Genomic DNA, 16,289 nt, shown 5'->3' with positions numbered 1-16,289 from the left:
AATCCATGTTTGATGGGGCTGAAATCACTCCACAATATGGGCCAACTCTGGATGGGCCTCTAACTGAGGAGAATCTGGCCTCTTCTGCTTTTGTTTTAGGCCCGGGTGATGAAATAAGTCAGGTCTCAAACTCAACAGAGGGCATTGTACGAAAAAACCCCGCAAATCTTCCAAAGGTAAAAATGTTAGTAAGGGCTCTAAGGGGACTTGGAAAAGACTTAAAAAAAAAAAAATAAATAAATAAAAAAAACAGTTTCTAAGGAAGTGGTGATGGGAGATCATCATGAAGATCCTAAAAGGAAATTGGGTTAATTTGAGAACTCTAAGGTGGTAGTAATAGTGCTTGAGAAGAAGTTGAAGTTAGATGATGCAGTGTCCTTGGGGAAGGTTTTCGAGGATCAATTTGGATCAATGGAGGTTGTTAAGCAACCCCATCAAGAACAATGAATACATTAAGTTAGAATTGTCGGGGACTTGGAAACCCCCGCATAGTCAACGCACTAAAGAAGATAGTGCAAGCTTATGCTCCCAGTTTGGTTTTTCTTATGGAAACCAAACTTCCTTTGAAGGCCATGAAACGGATGTTCAATATCAAAAACTCTTTAGGATTGACTCAAGACATGATAGTTCCAAGTGAGGGGAAGAGTGGTGGTCTTGTTCTGCTTTGTAAACCCAATGTCAAAGTGGATGTACAAACTTTTTCTCGCCGGCATATCGATGCCATCATTTATTTTGGAGGTTCTGCTAGGAAGTGGTGTTTGAAAGGATTCCATGGAAATCCTAATACCCATGGGAGGCCAGAGTCATGGGCACATCTATCCCAACTTGCTACAACAAGTAATCTCCATTGGTTGCGTGTGGGAGACTTCAATGAGGTCCTCCGTGTTACAAAGAAGCAAGGTGGGTTGGATAGGGCTTCTAGGCAGATCGATAACTTCCAATGCTGTATCAATTCTTGCGGATTGAAGAACATTGGTTACATGGTCTCTTGGTTTACATGGAGTATGTATTGAAATGACTAGGGTTGGATAAGGGAAAGAATTGATCGTGGTTTTGCAACAATAGAGTGGCTAAATCTATTCCCTAGTGCTAGACTTTATCATTTGGCTTCCTCAGATTCTGATCATTGTTGTTTGATGTTGAGAATAAATAAGAGGGTTAAACGTAGGAGATCTAAAAAGCTATTTAGATTTGAGTCCATGTGGCTTAAAGATGAAAAATGTGGGGATATTGTGAAGGAAACTTGGGTTGAAGGCGAGCTTATAGGCGTGGCGAATAATTTTACACTTTGTATGGATAGATGTGGAGAAGTTCTATCCAGATGGAATATGCAAGAGTTCAACCATATAGGAAAAAAAAACTAGCAAAGGCATAAGAATTACTTCAAGCTTTGGAGGCAAGATCAATGGGGATGTCTAACACTCTGGAAGTATGTCAACAAAGGGCAGAGGTAAATCGATTGTCGGATTTGCAAGAAAGAATGTGTAAACAAAGATCTTGTAACCCTTGGTTAAAAGAGAGTGACAAAAATACAAGATTTTTTCATGCTAAGACCTCAAATCGTAAGCAACGTGACACTGTTCTGGGTGTCATAGACAAGACTGATACATGGCATGAGAATAAGGACAAGATAGCAAAAATCATCCCAGGTTACTATCAAAAACTTTTTGCCACATCTCAACTTGTTATCAGTCTGGAGTTGCTTAATGCCATACAACCAAGTGCGGCCCTGTAGATGAATCACATGCTCACCAGAGATTTTACTGCTTTAGAGGTTAAGAAAGCTCTTGACTGGATGTATCCACTAAAATCCTTGGGACCGGATGGTATACCCCCTCTATTTTATCAGCATTTTTGGCCAGTTGTTGGGGATAGTATAGTTAATTGTGTTCTTGATTTTTTTAAATACTAGTACAGCACCCCTTAATTTTCATGAAACACATATTTTCCTTATTCCTAAGGTTAAGAGCCCTACGAAGGTCTTAGAATATAGACCCATTAGACATGGGTGCTTTGTGGATTGCTAGGGACTAGCAGGATTTAAGTTGGGGGGGGGGGGGTGATAACACCTTAAAATGTATACTTGTTATATATTTATGTAGGTGTTATCTCTTTATTACCATGTTTAATTTGTATAATTAAGCCACGATTTGCATTAGTCCCTATTATTTATCTTTACATAATTTTTTGAAAAAGATGTCATTCATTGTGTGTAATTTTCTACTTTTAGGAAATCATGTAAAAAAATTAGTTTATAAGAGTTTATGAGAGAATGGAGGCCAAACTAGAATTAAAGATGAGCTAAAGGACCAAGCTTAAATGTCTAAGTAGGGGGCTGGAGTGTTTGGGTCGTTTACCATATTTGGAAGCTTCAAATAAGAAAAAAAAAAAAATCAAAGAGGCAAAATCTGAAAAGGAAAAATCAGATTTGAGCACTAATTAGTATCTTGGGCATATCTCTCTCCTAAAAAATCCAATTGACTCAAGGCTAGATAAGCTAAAACCATCACTTAAATATCTACAACTTTTCAGTTTTGAGTTTTTCGAAATTCACAATTTTTGAAGGCTGAAATTAATTCACAAGTTGCTGCTGAAAATCTGGACGAAAATTAAATAATAAAAGTTTTATTTTTCTTTGGACACTTTTATGTTAGGGTTTTGGAAGGGAGGTTGTGGAGAACGAATTTTGCAAAGAAAACCTTGTATTTTCCTTTTGTTGTGGTACAAAATGTGACAAGGAGCTAGGCCCATAAGAATGTGAAAGGGCAGCCCATGGAAATGAAAAAAAGAAGAAGAAGAAGAAGAAGAAGAAGAAGATGAAAGTTTGGCCCTTAAAAGATGAAAAAGGGGAGCCCAGCCTACGTGAAGAGGAAGATAAGTCTTGGGCTATAGAAAAAGGAGGGAGGAAGGAGATTTGGCCCAACAACATGAAGAAGTCATGATACCCAAGGAAGTCCAACAAAAAAGGAAGAATAAGGAACGAGTAGGATCTGGGCCCAGGTTGTATGGGATATGCCAGCTTAAGGGTGCAAGTCCTCAAGGAGAGCTGAAAGATGCTAAACAGGATGTGGACAGCATAAGATATGGCATGCTAATTTTAAAGAAGCATGAAAGAAGAAGGAGGTCCTGTCAACATCGATTTCCTGGGATCGAAAAGACAATGACAGAGATAATTGATGATTTCGAGGTCAACACCTGTTGAAGGAACCTAGGGACCTCAGGTAAGGCAGAAAGGGTAAAACAAGGGTAACGGTGGTCAGGAGCCTTTTCAACTACACCATTAGCAATAAGGAATCTGCCCCATTTTTAGGAAAAGAACAAACTGTGAGAAGTCAATGTCAAGGTCTCAATACTCTAAGGTGTCCCTTTTAAGGCTTTGGAAGAAGAATGAGGAGTTTTGACCTCAGAGAAGAATCTGGATTTACTCAGAAATGATCTCCTAGAAGAAGAAAGCCAATAGGTGGTTTTTTGGCTATCAGTACTTAAGAGAGAAATAAGGGAAAAAAGGGGAAAGGACCAACCACCAAGGCTCTAGATAGAACAGTAGGTTCTGGTACCCAGAACACATAAAAAGAATGGACTACTGATTTGAAAAATCTACAAGCAGCACTATAAAAGGGATTTACCAAAGCAAAGAGGGGGCATTCAAACATAAACACTCAAGATACAACAATACTAGAAGAGAGCATTGAGCTTCTACTAGAGATATAGTGGGAAGAGTGAGGCATTGCAAGGGGTCCTAGAGTAAACGCTCGAGGAGTCACTTGGATTCAAAGGGATTCAAACTTCGCAAGTCTTGAAATCCCAAGTGGAACTATTCAAGTCTGTAATTTTTGAACTTTATTGAGCCTTGTGGAACATCCTGGTAAAGCAAGACCTAATTCAGTTGAACACTCAATATAATAAAATATAATACCACTCTATTTCGAAGATCTGTGTGTCACTTATTTTCTTTGCATTTCATTTGCTATTCCTTAATCTCTCATTTAACCAATAATACATATATCTATGTGTATATATGTGTTGTGGGATATATGTCTTGTGCACAGATTGGTTCGTGAAATGGCCCAATAAGGTCACAGTGAGCTAAGCCCAATCCAACAAACAATCAACCATCCATCATTGAAGGCCAAGGATCCCCTATCAAGGCTGGACTTGGGAACCATCCAAAGAAGGAACCTACACCTTTCTCTAATGGCAGCCTAAACTCTTTGTCAGGGCTAGGGGTTATGTTTCTTTTATACAGTATGAATATTCAATGTGATTCTTTCTAAGATTATAGACAACAACATATTTGATTGTTCAATTAGATTTCTTTTAATGTATTAGTTTTTCCATGCTTTCAATAAGTTCAATCTTGTTTTTCTTATTGTTTAGATGAATTTATAATAGTTTCAAATAGAAATTAGGCTTTAAAGTGAATGGGTTTTTTCTAAAAACTGTTCTAACCACATTATCAATCTAGGTTATCATGCGTTTCCGAAATGTCTTAGTTCAACTAAATCATAAGTATTTAATTGTATAAGAACAATCAATTATGAAATATATATTTTCTTAGATCACAAAGAATTTCATATCGATATAGGGAAACACCTCGATGCCCTAGTATTTACATTATTGACTTAAATAAGTTATCATTGTTATTCTTGTTTACAATTACAAGGCAAAAATTATTCTTCATCTTCACCAAAAGTGTTTTTTTTTTTTTAATTACATTGTCTTTGAATTTACCCCGCTCCTTGTGGTTCGACCTTAGTACTCCGAGAATTATATTACTACAATCTCCTGCACTTAGAAGTGAACAAGTAGTTTTGGCGTTGTTTTCCGGGGAGTTGCTGCATATTCAAAGGAAATCTTTTTGGAGCAAAGCATAACTAGTGGAAATTCTTCTATTGGTAGCTTCGTTCCATTTTTCCCTCATTTTTTTTCTCTTTTTTTTTTTTTTTTTTTTAAAAAAAAAATTTAATTAAATTTGATTGTGCATTCATTGTTGCATAAGCATTTGGGTTAGAAACAAGATAGGCAAATTAGAAAATTTTGAAACTTACTTTGGTAATCTTTTTGGCACACCTTCACCTTCACCTTCTTCATCAATCATGGGTGATGAAACATGTAATAATCATGATGAGAAAGAAGAACTATATATTAACTACTGCATTCCACACAAAATTATGTTCCTTCATGCATCATGTTTCCACCTAATGCACCACATGTTGAAGTGAAACAAGGTTTATTAGCAATACTTCCTAACTTTAAGGGAGAAGAAAATGAAAATCCTTATGTCCATGTTAGAGCTTTTGAAGAGGTAATTAGTAGTTTCTATTAGGGGTGGCAAATGGGTGGGTTGGGTCATAAATGGGTTGGGTACGTAATTACCCATTTATCCATTTTTGACCCGTTTATATATAAATTAATTATCCATTACCAACCCAACCCATTTAATTAGTAACCCGCCCATTTAACCCAATATGACATAAATAAATAAATAACTTTAGAAACTTTCCCCAAAAACCCATCTCAGAATAAATCCTTTTGAAACTCAAATCCAATATTCTCCACACTTCTATCAAATGCAAAACAATTCGTTCACTTAAAAACCCTTTTTTTAATCTTTTAACCAACTTTTATATAGTCAACAAAGCAATATATCAACACCCAAAACCTTTAACGTAGAACACATAAGAAATCTGTTTGGTTGCCCAGAAAAACATAGAAACAGAAATTAAAAAAAAAAAAAAAGTAAAATTTTGAAAATTATCATCTCAGAATGGATTTGCTAGAAACATGGAATTCAGTTCAACTAAAGCCAATTCAATAACACAGAAACAAAGAATTGAGTAAAGGGGATCGCATTATAGTCTCAAGAATTATAAACAACCAACAATCATATTTACAATCCAATTCTTATTCTTATTCTTTTCTTTTCTTCTCTTATCCCTTATTATTTTCTCGGGAACCAAACAGAAGTTAAGTGAATTTCAAACAACAATTAATTTTTAAAAGATAGAGATTTGTAATCGAATCAAACCCTAAGAGAGAGAGAGTACCTGGAGAAAGCAAAGAAAATAGAGATTTGTAATCGAATCAAACCCTAAGAGAGAGAGAGTACCTGGAGAAAGCAAAGAGATAGAGAGAAATGTTAAAGAGAATACTACAAGAATTCTGGTTGAGAAAATTTCAAAAGAGAGAGAGACAGAGAGGGTATCTGTTACTGATACACTACCTTTGGTGAACTCCGAATCCATCCCCTTTCTCTCTCTAGAATTTCCTTTTATTTGGTTATTGAAAAAATCTGAGGGAAAGTATTTGGGCTTAGAAATCTAGAGGTTAAAAGTGTTTGGGAAAGTGTTTGGCTACTAAGAAAATCTAAGGGAGAGTGAGACTGAGGGCTTGGGCTTAGAAATCTAGAGGTTATACTGTTTATTTAAGTTTTAGATTTTAGAAGGGTATTAGCGGGTTTATTTAATTTTAAATTTTAGATGGGTTTAGTGGGTATTAGTGAATTTATCCATTTAACCCAAATAAATCAAATGGGTTGGGTTAAGACTTATCCAAATAAGGTAGGTAATGGACAGGTTCATGGATATGGATAAAAATTGTCACCCATAGTTTCTATGCACAAAATGTTTTTGAGACTACTAAGTTACATTTCTTCCCTTTTCTCTTAAGGATAAGGCAAGAAATCGGTTTTACACCTTGAAACCTAGGTTTATAGGTAATTAGGGGGAGATGGCTGAAGAGGTTTTTAAGAAACATTTCCCTCCACACAAAGTCTAATAAGTAAAAAGAAAGATAGGTAGTTTTTCCCAAGGAGAAAATGAGACCTTATACCAAGCATGGGAGAGGTACAAAGATCTTTTCAATTTCTGCCCAACTCATGAGTATGAAGATTGGAGGTTGATTAGCTAATTTTATGAAGGACTTACACCTAGGGACTAGCAGTTTGTTCAACTCTCATGCGGAGGGGACCTTTTACAAAAAGAACCCGAAGATGCAATGGATTATCTTGATGAGATAGCTGAAAACTCTAACACATGGACTAGACCTAACCCTATGGACTCCACTGATAGGACCATAACTAAAACTACTACTTCTAGTGGAAGTGTTTTCAAGTTGAGGGAAGATGATAACATGATTGCCAAAATCAGCATGTTAACTAAAGAAATAGAGGCACTCAAAATGAAAGGAAGTAAGAGTGTTAGTGCTACCTTTAGAGAGGACCCAATGGAGGTGTGTAAAATCTGTCATTAGATAAACCATGCTACAAATGAATGTGCATCACTTTCATCATTCTTATATGTGCCGGAAGAACAAGTACATGCATTTAATTCATACTGGCCAAATAATTCTTCATATTCTAACAATTGTAATCCAAATATACAAAACCATCCGTATTAATGACAATGAGTTGAATCCTCCTACTCCAAAGAATTTTAATTCACCACATGCATCATCATCTTCTAGACCTTCCTTGGAAGATGCATTTAATACTTTCATTCAAAGGCAAAGTGAGAAAAATCAAAAGTTTAAATCTATGCTCACTAGGCTAAATGAAGAGGTAAGAGATACCAAGAGACCAAGAGTCATATAACTAGGCTTACAAATTCATTAAGTGGGACAGAGAGAGGGAAACTTCCTTCCCAAACTCAACCCAATCCCATTAATCAAAATCTGAAAATTGGCTCTAAGGATAAACATGAGGAAGTAAAAGCTATGACCATTTTGAGGAGTAGTAAAGAGATTGATAAAAGCTCTCCTTCAGTAACTAAGTGTAAAATGTACTCCCCCCTAGATCGAGGGTTTTACATGGAGTCGCCACTTATTTAATTTAAAAGGAAAAATAAGAAAACCTTCAATAAAAAATACTTCTGTTGTATTAATGTATATGACAATTTACATCAAATTTTGTAACAAAAATTTACAATGCTTTTTGGTCCTAGATACAATCTAAGAAAAGTAAATTACATTATTTTATTTCCTAGTTACATTCTAAAAAATATAAAATTACATATACAAGAGCATAGTCTAGAACCCTTGATCTTGGTTCGGAGGCTAATTTATGAGATGGGAAGGGATTAAGCACTCATCTCACCCGGTAAAACTGGTCTCCTAGGTTAAGGTGGCCAATATCATGTCATGTCAAACAAATACAAACAATATGTCATATAAACATGTTAATTTGCAGGAATTGTAAACAAATATGTGTTAGGGGAATTAGACATAAAAATAAACAAAAAGTGAAACTTGTTAGATAACAATTTTAATGTAAAGAAAGCATTAAGGTAATGGCATGTTCATCCAAGAAATCAATGTAAACAAAGAATTCCTAGCCTAGACATGTTCATCTAAGCATGTGAAGAAAAAAACAAAGTTGTCATGTTATTTGTCATCAACATAATTGCAAAGAGAAACAAATAAAAATAAAACATTTGAACATATTTGATCATCCAAGCAATTATGAAAAGAAGTAAAAGAAAATCCATAGACATGTTTATCTAGAGAAAATCAAAATACTTTGACATGTTTGTTCAAGCATTTAAAAAAAGTAAAACAAATATCTAGACATGTTCATCTAAGTATTGAAGAGAAAGTTGTGTTTTAGCCTAGAAGTGCTCATCTAAGCATTCAAGAGAAAATTGTGTATTAGCTTAGAAGTGTTCATCTAAGCATGTAAAAGGAATACCAATGAGACATATAGGCATGTTCATCCAAGCATATCATGAAAGAAACAAATAACAACTTGTTAAGCATTTATTCAAGCATGTGTAGAAAGTTAAGAACATAATTAACTACTTACTAGCATAGAGCATAAATTAAAAAGGGGAAGTGATCACTTAAAGGGCTAAGGAGAAAGCAAGGAAGTACTAAACTACAACCAAAGTAGGAACAATGGTTGTACAACAACTTTTCTTTTCTGCTTTCTCACTAGCTCTCCAGAGGGAATTCGGGTCCAGAAAATGGAAGAGGTCTTCTCTATTTATAGGGGAAGGGATGGCTTAGCTTTAAAGCTAAGTTATTAGCTTTCCGCTGAAGCTAAGGGAGGAGATAACCTGCTTAAATGAGCTGGAACGGATTTGGTGTTGATCCCCATTTGAATTTTGAAAGGAAGTTGAAGATGATGCTGCACCTGCTTCGTATTTTGGCTCTAACTTTCTGCTCAAAATTCCAATTGATTCAAAATGGGTGTTTTTTGAAAGGAAATTCAATTATCTACAACTTTTTAAGAAATATAGAAAACCAAATTTCAACGTTTTCCAGGTCAGAAATGCGTTTCAAATTGCTGCTGAAAATAATAACGTTTTTTTAGCATTTTTGAATTTTTTCACAGGATGTATCTGTTTCTCTATCCAATTTATTTTTCAAAAATCTTTCTTCTGAAGCAAAGGGAAAGGATAAGTCTATTAGATAGGCTTGAACAAATTTGATGTTGATCCCCATTTGAAATTTTGAGAGAAAATTGAAGATAATGCTGACTTTGTGTTATCTTCTGCACCTGTTTCGTATTTTGGCCATAACTTGCTACTCAAAATTCCAATTGATTCGGGATTATTTTTTTTGAAAGGAAATTCAATTATCTACAACTTTTATAGAAATAAAGAAAATCAGATTTCAACGTTTTCCAGGCCAAAAATGCAATTCAAGCTGCTGCTGAAGATAATGACGTTCTTGCATTTTTTGAATTTTTCCTATCTCCAAAATTTTTTCAAAAGAGCAGATAAGATGCCCTAAAGGAAAAAATTTTATTTTTTATTTTTTTAAAATGAAATAAAATGAAATCCAATCAAAAATCACACTTACTTAATTTTAAATTAATTCTTGTGAGAACCAATCAAAATTAAGTGTTTAAAATATGACGTGATCAGACCCACTGTGTAGGCGAGCCATGACCATTGAAAATTATTTGTATGATAACTTTTGATTAGGTGGTCCGATCAAAACCCATGACATACCATTATGATCGTTAGAACATCAAGATTTGTTTTGTATCACAAATCTAAAGATCTACTGGTTGGTTAAATGCAAGTTGTAAAATTGGGTGTCTACACTAAGAAATCTAAGAAGACCCTAGTTGAAAAAGAAAAGGATGAAACTGAGTTGGCTTGATGACATTGAACAATGCCCAATACCTCCACCATTTCCACAAGCCTTAAAATTACTTAGGAAATTGGACACCACATCTGAGATATTAGAGCATTTGCATCAAGTCAAGATAAATTTTTCATTATTGCATGTTATCAAGCAAGTGTCTGCATATTCCAAGGTAATTAAGGACCTATGCACCATCAAGAGAAAGCATCATGTGAAGAAGACCGCATTCCTAACATAACAGGTAAGTGTAGTTATCCAACATAAGACCCCACCAAAGTATAAAGATCCAGGTTGTCCTACGATCTCTTGTACTATTGGAGATTACATCATGGAGCATTGCTAGATCTTGGGGCAAGTGTTAAATTGATCCCTTTCAGTGTATATCAAAAACTTAGACTTGGTGAGTTACAACCTACTTCAGGGACTTTACAGTTGGTTGATTGCTCCGTAAGGGAGCCGAAGGGGATTGTTGAGGATGTGTTGGTGAAAATTGAACAATTTTATTATCCAGTTGATTTTATTGTTCTAGATTACCAACTTGTTTTACATTCTATAGTTCATACCCCTATTATTTTGGGTAGAACTTTTCTTGCCATAGCTAATAATTTAATTAATTGTAGGAATGGAAGAATGCAACTCACTTTTGGTTCCATGACTTTGGAGCTAAACATATTTCATGTGGCTAAACAAGCACATGAGGATGATGATTGTGCTTATGTGAACCTTATTAGGGCAGTGGTTTAAGAAGAGTTTAATAAGAATTTTTTTTCTGATTCTCTTGAACTCTTATTAATAATTTTGTTGGTTTTTATGATTTAGAATGTGATATTCATATATTTGAAAAATTTTCTTTGGTAGATTCCTCACAAGTTTGGAAGAACAGCAGATGATGATAGTTAATGAATGATGGAAGTCTTGCTTTGAGGAGCTAACAAAGAATGTAAAAAAGCTTGTGCATTCAAGTGAAGAGGCACAACAGCTGGAGCTTAAGCCACCGCTCGGTGGCCTTAAATATGCATATTTGGGCTCAAGTAAGCTAAAACCTAGGTGAGATGGCCCTTTGATTGTAAGGGAAGTGTTTAAACTTAGAGCTGTAGTAGTTGAGGATCCTAGGGATGATAGGATTTTGAAAGTAAATAAACAAAGGTTAAAACCATACTTATAAAGAGTTATACCAGAGGAGGAGACTATGTCACTTGACATCCCCGCCTTTCGGGATGCAAAGTAAACTCTCATAGTCATAGAGCCTTCTGAAGTTATAGCATATTTGTTTTAATTTTCTTTTCTTTTTGTTTCCTTTTTCTTTTTGCCTTTAGTTTTTGTTTTGTGTGTGTGTGTGTGTTTTTTTTTGGTGAGCTAACATTTGCAAGTGTGAAAGAGGTTTCGAAAAACAATTGAATAAAGTTTAGCTATAAAATTCGTTGTAGTCTTAGGCTATAACCTTACTAAATAAAATAAAATTTATTACATATTTTGAAAATCTAACCGTTAAATAACATGTTCTTTACTCTCTTAATACACATGTTAAATTTTATGTCAATGGAATATTATTTACTATATGATCTATAAACTTATATTTTATACATAATTTTAAATTACAAAAACTTGCAATTTAAACAATTTATTGATAACATAGCTATTGATTTTTAGTTTTCTAGAAATTTTGCAAGGATGGAGTTTATAAGAAAAAGATGTAATCCAATGGTCTATTTGTCAAAATTCAACTCTAATAAAAAGATATTGAGTAAGGTTGTAATTTTAGGCTACAATCAATTTTGTAGTTAAATTTATCCAAAACAATTTAAATGCTTAAGGTAACTTCTTCCCTTTATACTTGAATTTATTTTGGTTTTGATACATTGAGTACAATGCCATATTTTAATTAGGAGGAGAGGTCTACACTTTATACTATAGAGAACTTGTGGACAGTAACTGTGACAACTTTAATCGAAGTCTGGAGTTCGGTTCTCACGTAAAATCCAGAATTGGTTTCCGATGGGATTGTCTAATTGAGCTTTCTTTGATTTCCTCGCACCTACACTCATAAATAAAAAATAAAAAATCAAAAAAATCAAAAAAATCAAAATTATGACTTCTTTTTTTAAGGCTATTTCATCATGAAAAATCTCTGAAAATTACTAAAATAAAAAACAAAATTATATTGTTTTTTCTTTTTGAGAAAAAAACAAAATAATATTTTAAACTTATACTAGCTGTTGATCGGTGTTTCCCACGGTCTGTAAATATTTAAGTTTCACCAAAGGTTATTATCTGATGAGGCAACCATTTTCAAACATGTGAGAGACACATGCATGAGTGGTGTGCATTCTAAATTTTATAATGAATCAAAATCTTTTAGTGGTGGTGTACAACTTGGGCTAAAGCCCAAGGCATTGTAAACGATAGACAAATCTTCCAACATTACTAGCTCGTGGGAAAAGGTAATGGAAACCATAAACACTTGCAGCAATAATAGGAAACAAGGATAAAGCAACTCTTTAGCAATCTTTTTTTATAAATGAAATTTTTTGTAGAAGTAGTAGTAGTAGTACAATTATGCTTCTTTTTTGTGATTATGCATGTTTTCTATTCTTGTAATAATGAAAAATCTGCATCAAAATTCTAATGCCAGTTTAATAAAAAAAATCAACTGTATCACTGCCTTATCTCTATTTTGGTGATCCTTTTGTTAAAAGTTTTTAGTCCTAATGATTCAATTTGGAAGACTACTTTAAGTTCTTATTGAAATTAAATTTTTAGGTTGCTAATTTGGCTTATTTGGAAATAGTTTACAAATAAGAGAGCTCATATATGGGCAGGACTGATGACTCAGCTTAATTCTTTAATTAGTATGTAATACAAATTCGAAAATTTTTTGAAGTGTCATGAAGCATATAATATATAATTTTTACCTAATAATACACTTTCAGTTCGGATCTTTCTGCAGCTTTTAGCTGCTGTCCAGGTCTGCTACATTGTGAAATTAGGTTATCTGTGCCCAAGGTCCCATATACCAAATTAGGATATCTCCATTCTTAAGCAGTATCATGTAAATTTATTAAGACTGATCTGGGCAACTTTCCTATTAGAAGTTAAAACCATGGTTTATTGTTCATGATAGAATTTCAGAAAGAAGCATTCTAAAAAATTGAATTTTCTGCTGGAAAAATTTGTGTCCACGAAGTCACTTTGAATGATTCCAGTAGTTGATAAGGTCATTTATGTTCTAGCACCAACTTCTATTTCTCAAGTTTAACTTGTCTTGGATAAGTTTTAAAACAATACTGAGGTGATTGTAAGGATAATTGGCTTTTATTACTTGTATAAATCCTTTACACTGTTTCAATATGCATTCCATAAAAAATAGATTACCCTAAGCTTGGACTACAATTTTTCTGATCAGTTGCTTTCATAAACAGTTTTATGCTTGGGAAATCCTCCTCTGGCTCAGAGTTGAAATGGCTTGAGCAGAAATTGGATTGTTTTGATCCAAAACTATTGCTATCTCAGGGATACAGAAGGCTTTGTCATGCATTTCGATTGCTGCTAACAGATCCCACTGTTAAGGTGAATTCTTGGTTTTGACTTTAATGTGAGCATTCTTCAAACTTGGTCAAGGTCCAATTCTCCCTTTGGATAATCTTAGAATTTCAAAATTGTTTTACCAAAAGCATTTCTGACATGATTGGCTCAAAGATGAGTCCTTCAGAAGTGATTGTACCTTACCAAAGTTCCAAATGCCTTGTTCCTATTCATCCCCCTCCTCTTCTTTGCTGATGTTTTGTTTGGATCTATGTTTATTTTTATCTTTAGACCCTTACTTGTTTCAACTGTAAGGACAATGTCATTTCATCTATGCAAATTTCTTTTCCAATTCAAAAAACCATATATAAATCAAACAATCGGTTTCAAATACTTAAAATTGGAATGCTTTGTTTTTCTTTTCTCTGGACAGAAAGTAGGAATATTTTCCTGCTAATGTATGTCTCTTTAAGGAATCTAACTTGAATGCAGAGACTAGTGGTTTCTCTAGCATCTGATAAAGCTGTTTGGGATGTGATTTTGAGGAACACGTTAGTTCGAGAGTTTCAATGGACACCCTACTCAGGTTTTCACTATTCTCATCACATATTTGGTTTGTGTTAATAGATGCACAAGAAATAAATTCTTTTCTTTTACTTGTTTGGCCAAGCGACTCTTTCAATTGGAAAATACTGTCTGTCTTATGACTAGATGCATCTCTGTTGGTATTGGAGGGGGTAATCACACCACAACAATGGTGGCATTCCCTCATATAAAATTTCCTACTTTGTCTCCTAGAGAAGTAGAGTGGTGATAACTTCCAATGCAATTAGTTTCTCTAGTGAATGGATATGACTCTACAGAGGGTTGTGTTTGTTCCTAAAGTTACAACTCTCCGATTGGGTATAAGGTTGTATGAAAATGCCCCAAGTATTCAGGCCATTTGATCCCTATCTCCTCTCATTTCTAGAGAAACTCTGCATATGATTTTCACTCTCATGGGAGTTTCATTTCTCTAGAACCAACTATCTCAACCATTAAATGGCCTTTGGATATTATGTGTTGGTGGTGGTGTTATCATATATGTTAATAAAAATACAACTTTTGAGTAAACTTGTAGCATGAAAACATCCAACAGGTGAATGGAATAGAACTATGGGAAGAAACATGGTTGTGGTTATTTGACACCACAAAAGAGACAAAACAGTTGTGCCCTTGCTGCTATAAAATATAAGTGTTTGAAAATTATTGTTAAAGGCTCGGTCAATGTATAAATTTAAGAAGAAGCCCTTATGAAAGGCTTCAACAAAACTCGGAGCATTGGATCTTAGGATTTTACTTGTGTGTGTGTGTTCGTTGTTAAAGACTTTGGCAGTGGTTTTTAGAAGTGCTTTTTAGAGCAATCAGTGGTTTTTTCTTTTTCTTTTTTTAATGCGGGTTTGGATAAAATAGAAATCTTTCTTGCTATTAGGATTTTGGATTTGTGGAAGTTGAGAGTAACATCTTAGGGTCTTTTTTTGGGGGCTTGATAACATGTTGGAACAACACCTTAACTCAAAAGCTTACCCCAGAGGATTTAATCCAACAAAATTTCATTACCACTTGTTACTCTAGTCAGTATTATCCTATGTGAGACTTGATCACTTAACCAATAACTTGAATGTTCCTATAATTTCTTTCTTATTTCTGTAACTAAATTATTCTCATTTTATCCATGTAGTTAATTATGTAAGGCCTCTAATTTCTAATGAAGAACCAGACTTGGCTACACGTATATTGATGTGGAATTTTGATGCCACAAAAGCAAAAGTTATAGAGCTCATTGAGAAATTTCTGTCTCTAGTGAACGAGCTATTTCAACCTCCCAAGGGTAACAATCCCACAGAAGGAAACAAGGAGTAGATGGAGGAAAAAATTAGATCATCATTGCTTCTCACTGTTGTGATCCTCCTAATTGCAGTTGTGGCTTGAGTCCAAGCTGCTTAAATCACCATAGCATAAGCAGAGAAATGCAAGAATAAACCACATTATTTGATCGATAGTGGGGGGCACCATTAGTTGATGAGTACCTATTAAATTTCAGCATTTTTTCCCCCTGTATTGTATATGTTGCAAAACGATTACGTTTTCAAATATTTCAACCCGTACATTTGTTTCATAAATAAATTCCTGAAGGCCTTGAAGGAAAACTCACATACTTCCAGTTTTCTATAATGAATATTATCAACCACGTTTGCCAAGTTAACTTCATCCATAACATTATCTGTTTGTAATTCAACTTCAACCTGAAGTATCCAACACCAATTGAACAATGCTACATATATCTCAAGTTGTGAACCCTGCATCTGAAAGACGCAGCAAGTCAAGTGCTGGGTTCGCTTTTTCTAGATTCATCTGTGTTCTTCCACTCACATGAATGAGTTGCTTATGCATGGTTAAAAAGGATTGATTTCCCATTCTCAGGTCTAAACAATAATGAAAGTTCAAATATGTGTATAAACACCCTTGAACGTTTAGACCCTCAATTTACAAATTAACCAATTCAAGCATTATGTCAAACAACTAGTGTGCGAAAAATGAACATAAGCTATAATATAGAATTAGATAAACTATCTAAGCCAAATTAAAATCACAACCCACAACAGATAATAAAAAGGCAAAGATAAAAGGGAAGGAAG

At 34.3% G+C, this 16,289-nt stretch overlaps 1 protein-coding gene across 1 annotated transcript in view; it reads left to right on the top strand.

Moving 5' to 3' along the window:
* Positions 1-15,528, top strand: part of LOC115984291 — a 53,441-nt gene extending 37,913 nt beyond the window's left edge. The window contains exon 4 of the mRNA XM_031107260.1: positions 15,332-15,528. Coding sequence (XP_030963120.1) covers positions 15,332-15,513 — 182 coding nt within the window. The 3' untranslated portion in view covers positions 15,514-15,528. The remainder of the gene's footprint in view (positions 1-15,331) is intronic.
* Positions 15,529-16,289: the final 761 nt, after the last annotated feature.

Source organism: Quercus lobata, chromosome 4 (genome assembly GCF_001633185.2).
Source record: "Quercus lobata isolate SW786 chromosome 4, ValleyOak3.0 Primary Assembly, whole genome shotgun sequence".
Classification (NCBI taxonomy): domain Eukaryota; kingdom Viridiplantae; phylum Streptophyta; class Magnoliopsida; order Fagales; family Fagaceae; genus Quercus; species Quercus lobata.
The sequence above is the reverse complement of the archived record's forward strand: the minus strand, read 5'-3'. Positions and strand labels throughout refer to the sequence as shown.